Raw genomic sequence first — 10,914 nt, forward strand, 5'->3', positions numbered from 1 at the left:
TCAAGATAAACATTTCTACTGTTCATTCCAGTACTGATACCTCAGCAAAATAAATGCAAGTCCATCCCGAGAAGAATAGACAAGTTTCCAGATATAATGACATATATTTCTTGCACTTAGCGTAACATTTTTGGGCCTCATTGTAAGGCAAGTAACAATACATCCACCAGCATTGCCATACACATACATGCTCTCGTTTTTCGTCGGAATTTCGATTCTCGAAATTTGAAATCTTACCAAGTCGAGTCAGGATGTTCGATGGTGTCTCAGCGTATGCATACCATGCCAGCCTTTAGCATCCGGGGACGAACTAAGTTGGCCATTTGTCTTGCGCGGATGCACTCAAAATGGTTTATTTATCTTTTCCCTGCCCAGGGGAGTTACCATTGCTTCTTGCCCTTCCTCTTTTTCCTGTTACTACTGCTGCCGCCGCCACCACCACTACTCTTTGCATGGGTTCCGCTGCCTGGAGAAGGGGGGTCGCCTTGTGCCTCAAACATGCCAGACTGCATAGCGTTCTGCAGCCACTCAAAGAACTCCTCATCGACTCCTGCATCCATGTTCGGGATTCCACCCCTTGGCCCTGACGTGCTCCCTTTGCCACTACCTTCCTTTGCCAAGCTGGCATTCACGTGGAAGGTCGGCTTGTGGGTGTTCGGTGGGCATCTCATTCCCTGGAGAAGAAAACAGAAATTTGTGTATCAGTTCATAAATTACTTTGCTTCTCTTTTTGCTTAATAGGCGGAGTGTGAAAATAATGACCCTGACTGGAAGTGTGTCACTCCACTCGACGCCTCAGATTTCAGAAACCATGCAAAATTCCTCTAGCTGTAGCTATGATTTAGTACGTTTACTGCTTTCCTATGCACCATGTATTTTTTTTATCTTAATAGTAAACTGAGAACTGGAGACAATGCCCACAGAGATTCTGGCTGAACTTCAAACTAACAGTGGCAAGTGATCCCCTTACTGAACTTACTGCACTAGTACAAAGTTTCTTGGTCACAGTTCTCATGAACGAAACACAGGATTTCAGTGATTCAAACAGATAAGCATCTAACCATAGTACCATACCATATAGTAGCCATCCTTACAACACATAGATATGTACTGACCAAAGATCAAACTTATGAGCAATCAAATGTAATAAAGAAGATATTCATAAAACATATAAATTTTCACCTGACAGCTGAACCACTCGGTGACATCAAAAATGCTGCTTTCAGCACAAACAAATGCACGAGGCAGATCGGGCTGCATAAATTGTAAATATCACAAGACATCAGTCACAAGACATTTGTGGTGGCTAAAAGTTTTTGCAGTTGGTCATATCATGAGTTGGAATAATCTGATATTACCTTGTGCAGCATCCCAAATAGGACCGGTTGAAATGACTGCTCAACCCATCCATCACCATCTTTAGCCTGATGAAACTCTTTACAATCCTGTGATGAAGAAAAGTAACTTATACAGAACATTTACTAGCAGCACAGAATCAAAAGCAACCACAGCCCTATACCAAAAGAAAATACCTGACACCATCTGCCCTGCAACTTAGGTCTTCCTGTATAAATCCACAGATGGAAATCGCCACATTTCTTGCAGGCTATTCTTCTCGATAGAGCAGAAGGTCCTTCATCAACACCTTCAGAGGGGCTAAACCCTTGTTGGAATGTACCATGTCCTCCTTTCTAGTAAATAAAATAAAACAGCAAAGAAATTATGGCTATCAGATGAGTAGTCATATTTGATACTTTCTAAACAACAACAACAACAACAAAGCCTTTAGTCCCAAACAAGTTGGGGTAGGCTAGAGGTGAAACCCATAAGATCTCGCAACCAGCTCATGGCTCTGGCACATTGATACTTTTTAAAGAGGATAAATTAAAGCAAACTGCAAGACTACGAAGCTGTATTAATATGTAGATACTACATCTACTATTCTTGTGTCTTCTGTTTTTATCTCAGACCACCTTGGCAGAATGGATTGTTAAACCAACATAAACATTTCCCAAACACTAGTCTCATAAACAACCGATGGCAGTTGCAAGAATAAATTTTACAATTGCGACACAAAACGATACATAATATTAGGAACGTCACACTATTCAGACTGACAAAAAAATTTACTGCAACGAATACATATGAACCTATTGCATGTAACATGATTCCATACCCCAAAAATCAAACTGCCTAATGTCTGAAGTCACTTTCACATCAAAACCATGACACCAAACCATCATGGAAACTGCATGTTTGCATCAGAGCAATCAAGGACACCGTCTACAGCTGGGTCAAAAATCAATGAGCAATTATTGCCACTGAAACCATCCAGCACCCTTCTGGTAAATAATGCTTTTCCAAACATTAAATCAGGGCTTATGGACAGCAAAATATAATGTTTTTCCAACACACGCCATGCACACAAGAACATTGAACTTAACTAAACTGAACAGTAAAATCCATACCAATTCCCTGGCCAGATCAACTTCCACTAGGAACTTAACTAAACTGAACAGTAAAATCCATACCACTGGTCAAATCAACTTCAACTAACTATGACTATTACTGGGCCAGCCTTTCGAAATTGTCCTCAATTAACTGAGACCAAATGAAAAAAAAAATGCATTGCGATTTTGCAAATCCAGCAAAGCACAAATCAGCCAGATCCAAAATCCACTCGTAAGTGGTAAAGTGATTGCTGGCAGTTTAAATTTCTTTTTCTCAGGTTAACCTGAAAAACATGAACTATCATGAAATTGAATAGTCCAAATGCAAACCCTTCTCATGCACTTCAAAAACATGTCAATACACCATAATTAATTGAAACATCACAGTAGGGTGATTCTCTCGTCCAGCTAAACTGAGTACCTTTCCCTCACACAGGAGCCAACTAGCATGGAACTACTTTTAAGGAAAGAAGATATAAGAGAAAACAAGCAAAGCATAAATATTAAACATCATTTGTAAGGAATAGCTAGGAAAACCTTTTGAGAAGCACCCTGGAACCGCCTGAAGTAGTTCAGTAGCTCCTCCCTCCTTAACTCATCATCATATGTCTTTCGTTTCACTGAATCAAGAAGAACCTGTGTGTACAGTTGTGGACTCATGAATACATACATGATCTTATAAAAAGATATATTTTAATTGAATATGTAATTATTTCAACAATGAATGGATGTGAACCTCATATGCGTTTTGAAGCTTTTTAAATGCATCAGCAGCTTTATCATTGCCCATATTCTTATCAGGATGGACTAACATAGCCTGCAAAATCAGTAATCACAATTAACAAAGATATAATCAAACCTTGCAGCATATGAACATTCATATATGGCACTCATACAGCTGACATTAGTTTTATCTTTAGCATCACCTTTTTCTTGTATTCTCTCTTGAGTACTGATACATCTATGATTTCATACGGGCGAAATCCAAATGCTGAATAGTGGTCGGCGCAATTCAATAAACGTGCCACTTCATCTTCAGAGGTTAACTCCTCAGCTCCACTTGTTGACGGATCACCAGGGCCACGATTAGAAGGTTGAGTATATCCAGAATGTGAGCTGCTGTCTTTTGATGATTGCTGAAATTCCCCAAAGAAATTGCTTGATCTGTCTGAATTTTGATCAGAGTTCCTTGAAGAACCATTTTCATTGTCTACATTTTTCTTCAGGAACTGGACTAGAACGTCAGTTGAAAAGAAAGACAAATTCAGGCTCAAAAGTAATCCAAGCCATCCAATGTAGCTTCTTGCACAATACATTGAATATAGGCAGGTGACAAGCAGAGCAAATCGTTCATGCTTCAACAAAAAGGAAGCACCTGCATTTTAAGCAATGTTAGTGAATTTTACACACTATGAAATGTTTAGTAAGAGTGGTCTCAAAGGAATAGTAGACAAGTTGTAGAATATGACCTCCAACAATTACTACAGTGCTTGTTGTCCAAAAGCTTCCATACAGCCATAAAATCACCACTGCAAGCACCGCGACAATCAGGACAGCAAAACCAATACCAATAAAAGCAACCACAGAAGCAGCAATCACCTGGTCACAAAGAGAGAATAGCAAATATTAAAATACTGCCAGGACATTAAGCACATCTACTTTGATTTGACAATTCAAAGTTTCAAGCAAGAGAGAATAATAAACCCTTAGAAAGGCATCATCAACTGCAGAAGACTATACATGTTACATGGACTAAACAGGCTAGTGATCAGAAATTTTACTGAAACTACGCTTGCACTCATGAGAGGAAAGTGCAGAAAATAAATGTTGACCAAGTCCAAACCACTGTTAGCACAGTAAACATTAAATTGTCAGCAAGGCAACTAGAAAAGAAGAAAAAGATAGTTGGTCATACCATGAACATGAGCATTTTCTTTATCCCAATCATTGCAAAAATTGACAACATGCTGCACCAAAGTACTGCAATAAGGGAATTTGTCCCCAGACGAAGCAGAGAATCGAAGCCCCTTATGTTGCAGTCTAACCAAACAGTCAACAAGAGCAACATCAGCTTTCCAGCACTAAACATCCAGGCCCGAGCAATAGGATAAACATACTCCATTTTGCTGAGGGCATAGGCACGCCCTTTTTCTGCCATTGCCATGAAAGCTGTGATAGCTGGCCTATTTTTCTCAACTAATACTTTGCTTTCTTCCATCACATACATCATCGAGGTTCTAAAAAAGGATGCAGCCATGGAAGTAACATGCCTGGTCTTCTCTTTGACTCGCTCTGTCAAAATACGCAATGGAGTTTGTTCTACTGATGAGTTTTTACCAAAGCCACGCCGTGAGGATTTCTTGCCATCTCTTCTTGGTCTGGTACTGCTGAAAGGTGGCCCAGGTTCTTCTGAATTTTGCATATCAGTACTGATATCTTCTGGTTGTTGTTTATGTGAAGTTATGTCATCAGATTTACCAAAGGAGGTGCCATTGCTTTTGTTATTCTTCTTGTTGCTTTTTGTTTTCTGGCCAGTGTTCCCTCCAGAACCATTTGATTTACCTTGAAGATGTGAACTTGGATCTTCACCATGCACTGGATCTCTTTCTGGTGTATTTAGTATATCACCATTAGTTGTATTTTGCCGATTAGGTGAAGCAAGATTCGGACCACTTTTACTTTGACTTCCTTTTCGCGCCATGATTTCACTCAAGATGTGGTGGATTCTCAGTTTAGGCAATGCATCACAGTAGTTCACACGGAAGGAGTAGCATGTCTTTCCGTTTTCCCTTGGTCAAACCCTACCTGCGGATACAGAACAGCATATCATAAATATTGATTCCAAAGTAAGAAATCTTTCAAAGACATTGAACCCTTCATGTCCATGACACGCAGACAAACAACCAGAGAAGTGTCAGATTTTGCTACTCGCTCCGAACCATATTAATTGTCGCTGAATTAATATGGAACCATATTATCAGCGACAATTAATATGGATCGGAGGGAGTAGCTAAATTGCTAGGCCAAATGGCCAATGTCATAGAGTTTGAGCACATCACTTCCCCAAGAGCAAGTCCAGACTCTTAGGGGCTGTTTGGATCGGCGCCCTTGCCTGCCTAGCCAATATATCGGTGTTGACCGGTGCTTCGTATCCTGTTTGGATGGAATCCAAATTTTTGGCAAGCCAGCCCCACTTGAGCCTTTCCACTCTGTTTTTGCGCCAAAGCGCTGGCGAAACGGCGGCGGACAAATCGCTCGCCGATATTTTGGCGCCCCAACGACGCCAATGATTTGGCGGGACGTGCCTGGGCAGGAACCAAGCAGCCCCTTAACTAACTCGAAATTGGCAAACTCACTAGGCTATGGCACAAAATTCCTCCAAAACTAGACAACAAAAACAACATCTCTAAACATAACAGCAAATCGATTGATCCGAGAAAAAATAATTGTATAGCTCATAAAGTAATAAGATTTCTCTCATAGTGACTATCGAATTCCCCCAAATAAGTTCACAGGTCACCACATAAGTTCACGGGTCATTAAAAAGGCAGCATCTCATCCCTCCCACCACGCCATTGATCAACCTCCGCCACAAGACCTAGGGTTTATTAGGGGACTGCACAAATCACGCGAAGGAGCATACAAGGAAAGCAAGGAACCCTCACCTGGCGGCGTCAGAGCTCCGCGGGAGAGGCGGCGCGCGTCGGGGACGGGCAGGCCGCGGGGCGCCGGGGCTCCACGGGGAGGGGCGGCGTCGAAGGGGGCCGGGGGGCGCGGGGCCTCCGTGCGAACAGCAGCGTCGGGTGGCGTTGGAAGGCGCCGGAGTTCCGCGGGGAGGGCGGCGTCGGGGTCCGCTGGGCGGCGCCGGAGAGCGGAGGAGGGGGAGCGAGCGAGCGGGGAACAGCACGGAGAGGGGACCAGCGCGAGAGGGAGAGGGGTGGGGGGTGGAGGGTAGACAGGGGGTAATTTGGTCTTTTGGCGTGCCCCGAAGAGGATCTGGTGAATCCGGCTCCACGTGGAACATGATTTAACCGTTGATGGTCTTTCTCTCCGACTCAGATCAGATCGGACGCCCAGGCAATACGGTGGCGCTCTTTGTATGTTCTTGTTTGTGCACGTGTCTTGTGTTTTTCTCACACAAGTGGGCCCAGGGGCTATCTTAGCTAGACCTGCACATGGGCAGCCCGACCCGGTGGCCCATACCCAAAAGCCCGACATCTGGGCCAGGCTTGGGCTCAGTTTTTTTTAGCCCAAAGCCCGACCTGAAAGACCAAATGAGGCTTAAATACTTATTTTAGTTGAAAAATAGCAAAAACAATATATTAAATGCCCAAAAATAACAAATTTAAATGAAAATTTGTATTGTTCAGGTGTTTCGGGTTAGGCCGGGCCTAGGAGGTTTTTCACTTTGGGCTTGGCCAGACCCTGGGTATGATCAGGTTAAATCTTAGCCATGGAATTGGACAAAGTTGCTTTAAGATATGTGAGATCTTTTGGGAAGTGGAAGTGAGAAGAATCCTTCAAATCCTGTTGCCGAATGGGTAGATCGGCGATCTCGTAGCATGGCAATATGCTAAAACAAATAACCTCTCTCTTCGTCCATCCTATTGCCTTGAATGGGAGTCTCAACACAGTAAGCAGCTAAAACGGGTCATGGGGCAGAATTGTTCACAAGCTAGTATCATTTGGAAGAAACTTTTGAAGTGTGAAAGCACAAGTGCTCCCTGGGTGATTTTGATAATTAATATCAACATATCTTTTGTTGGACTAATATTTTTATCTAGTATATTTCAGAGAGTTCAACAAAGGCGTGGCATGGACAAGAGGATGTGGAACGCCTTCAAGATGCTAAGGACAAACATTGGCAAAAGCTCAAGACTCTTCATTTTTATTTTAGTGATCCAAGATCACATTGAGTCCATAGGAAAGCCAATACTATTAAAAGGGGATGAGGTGTTGTTTAATGGCTTGCTTGCTCAAAGTGCTTAGTGATATGCTCCAAAGCCCTCAACCACTTTCTCATTTCTACATATGTCCCAAATCAAAAGTCAAACTCGGCCCCACCGATTTGATCTATCCGGTGCCACCAAGTTCACTTGACATAGCCACTGCCAGAAACCCTAATCAGGTCGGTCTCATCGATGGGATCTCGGTCTCACCAAGATGGGCTTGCAAACTCTCTGTTGCATGTTGCATGTTGCATCTGTTTCGGTCTCACCGAGATATGCAGTCGGTCCCATCAAGTTTGCTTGACCAACTCTCTGTTTTGCTTATTACCAAAATCGGTCTCACCGAGTTTGTGTAATTGGTCAAACTGAGTTGAGGTTTTACCCTAACCCTAGCACATCGGTCCCACCGAGTTGATCACATCGGTCCTACCGAAAAGCCTAACGTTCACATTTTGAACTAAATCGGTCTGACCGAGTTGCAGTATTCGGTCTCACCGAGTTTGGTGAATTGTGTGTAACGGTTAGATTTTGTGTGGAGGCTATATATACCCCTCCACCCATCCTCCATTCATGGAGAGAGCCATCAGAACGTGCCTACACTTCCATCATTCATTTTCTGAGAGAGAACCACCTACTCATGTGTTGAGACCAAGATATTCCAATCCAGCCACAAGAATCTTGATCTCTAGCCTTCCCAAGTTGCTTTCCACTCAAATCATCTTTCCACCATATCCAAATCTGTGAGAGAGAGTTGAGTGTTTGGGAGACTATCATTTGAAGCACAAGAGTAAGGAATTCATCATCAACACACCATCTATTACCTTTTGGAGAGTGGTGTCTCCTAGATTGGTTAGGTGTTACTTGGGAGCCTCTGTCAAGATTGTGGAGTTGAACCAAGGAGTTTGTAAGGGCAAGGAGATTGCCTACTTCGTGAAGATCTACCCAAGTGAGGCAAGTCCTTCGTGGGCGATGGCCATGGTGGGATAGACAAGGTTGCTTCTTCATGGACCCTTCATGGGTGGAGCCCTCCGTGGACTCGCGCAACCGTTACCCTTCGTGGGTTGAAGTCTCCATCAACGTGGATGTACGATAGCACCACCTATCGGAACCATGCCAAAAATCTCTGTGTCTCCAATTACGTTTGCACACTCCAATCCCATCCCTTTACTTTCTTGCAACTTGCATGCTTTACTTTCCGCTGCTCATATACTCTTGCCATGCTTACTTGAAATGTATTGTGAATGTTTAAACTTGTGCTAAAATTCCACCTTAGCTTTTCCTTGTTGAGGGTCTATTCACCCCCACCCTCTAGACACCTCTTCTCGATCCTTTCAAAGTGCTTTCTTACCCTCCATGCTTACTAGAGGAAGAAATGAAATACATGATCCTTTGAACTCATTAGGTGAAAAAACTATTTTTGATGACTTTCATGCTTGGTATATTGAAGGCCATGATGCCCCTATGATACATAGAGATGAATATAATATTGTTATTTGTGATAAGAATAAAATTATTAGTGTTGCACCCACACTTTATAGTCCTATATCATGCTTTTGAACTCCCCCAACTACACTATATAAGAGAAGTTTGCTTTTGTTAAGGATTATATTGGTGGCTCGCAACTTACTTATTCTCATGATGCTACTAATGAAAGTTATATAATTAACTTTGTTGCTACTCTATAATTATTTTGATAAAGGAAGAAATGACGAGCCTCTCTATATTTCTAATACACTAAAATTACAAGAAATTGGCATTAGCATTTACTCTGTATTCATGAATTGTTCTCTTACGGCATGTCAATGCACAAGAAGAGGGTTATGTTTCATTGTTACATGATCTATGTGTGATAGCCTGGCTTAAGAGGGATGATAGACTACTCATATCAATAAGGAATTCCTTCTTTTCCGGAAGCCCATTCAGACAGAACTCCAAAGTTAAGCGTGCTTAGCTTGGAGTAATTTCAGGATGGGTGACTGACCGGGAAGTTGCTCCTGGGTGCGCACGAGTGAGGACAAAGTGCGCAGAAAAGACTAGTATTGATCTGTGGGGCCAGTCTAGATCCCGCCAGGAGTAACGACCACCGGCGGGTGTGTCCGGGGCATTACAAGTTGGTATCAGAGCCAACCCTCGCGGTTACATGGATGTTTGCGGACAGGTGTGCGGTCATGTTGTTCATGACGTTTGTGACCCGTCATGGCACCCGGCATGGCACATGTACCGGACTGGATGCACATACGTATGTGCCAAGAGGGAATGTTCCTGTGCCCTGACGAGGACGTCGGTTCCTCTGAGTGGGGGTGTATGTGATAGCCTAGCTTAAGAGGGATGATAGACTACTCATATCAATAAGGAATTGCTTCTTTTTCGGAAGCCCATTCGGACAGAACTTTTCTTGCTAAACCATAGTTCATATGATGTCGTCTCAACGGATTTAGATGGTGCCCTATTTAACGTGAATGCAAATGTCTCTAATGCATAACCCCAAAAAGATAGTGATAAATCGGTAAGAGACATCATAGATTGCACCATATCTAATAAAGTACGGTTATGACGTTCGGACACACCATTATGCTGTGGTGTTCCAGGTGGCGTGAGTTGCGAAACTATTCCGCATTGTTTCAAATGAAGACCAAACTCATAACTCAAATATTCTCCTACATGATCTGACCGCAGAAACTTTATTCTCTTGTTATGATGATTTTCCACTTCACTATGAAATTCTTTGAACTTTTCAAATGATTCAGACTTATGTTTCATCAAGTAGATATACCCATATCTGCTCAAATCATCTGTGAAGATCAAAAAATAACGATACCCGCCGTGAGCCTCAACACTCATCGAATTGCATACATCAGTATGTATTATTTCCAATAAGTCAGTTTCTTGCTCCATTGTTTCGGAGAACGGAGTTTTACCATATTGCCCACGAGGCATGGTTCGCAAGCATCAAATGATTCATAATCAAGTGATCCCAAAAGCCCATCAACATGGAGTTTCTTCATGCGCTTTACACCAATATGACCTAAACGGCAGTGCCACATATAAGTTGCACTATCATTTTTAACTTTGCATCTTTTGGCTTCAATATTATGAATATGTCTATTACTATGATCGAGATTCAATAAACCATTCACATTGGGTGTATGACCTCAGAAGGTTTTATTCATGTAAACAAAATAACAATTATCCTTGACTTAAATGAATAACCGTATTGCAATAAACATGATCCAATCATATTATGCTCTACGCAAACACCAAATAACATTTATTTTAGGTCAACACTAATCCCGAAGGTAAAGGGAGTGTGCGATGGTGATCTTATCAACCTTGGAATCACTTCCAACTTACATCATCACCTCATCCTTAACTAGTCTCTATTTATTTTGCAACTCCCGTTTCGAGTTACTACTCTTAGTAACTGAACCAGTATCAAATACTAAGGTGTTGTTATAAACGCTAGTAAAGTACACATCAATAACATGTATATCAAATATATACTTTTGTTCACTTTG

At 42.2% G+C, this 10,914-nt stretch overlaps 1 protein-coding gene across 1 annotated transcript; it reads right to left on the minus strand.

Annotated features, from left to right (window-relative positions):
- On the minus strand, positions 1–6,387 carry LOC125552990 (Chaperone DnaJ-domain superfamily protein). The gene is made up of 10 exons (XM_048716709.2): positions 6,116–6,387; positions 4,366–5,255; positions 3,920–4,049; positions 3,377–3,825; positions 3,187–3,267; positions 2,988–3,086; positions 1,533–1,691; positions 1,359–1,445; positions 1,183–1,254; positions 1–674 (listed from the first exon to the last, which is right to left on the minus strand). Exons 2-10 carry the CDS (start codon positions 5,149–5,151, stop codon positions 381–383), a joined length of 2,157 nt encoding a protein of 718 aa, XP_048572666.2. The 5' UTR covers positions 5,152–5,255; positions 6,116–6,387; the 3' UTR covers positions 1–380.
- Positions 6,388–10,914: the final 4,527 nt, after the last annotated feature.

Source organism: Triticum urartu, chromosome 4A (assembly GCF_056163025.1).
Source record: "Triticum urartu cultivar PI428250 chromosome 4A, HENAU_Tu73, whole genome shotgun sequence".
Lineage (NCBI taxonomy): Eukaryota > Viridiplantae > Streptophyta > Magnoliopsida > Poales > Poaceae > Triticum > Triticum urartu.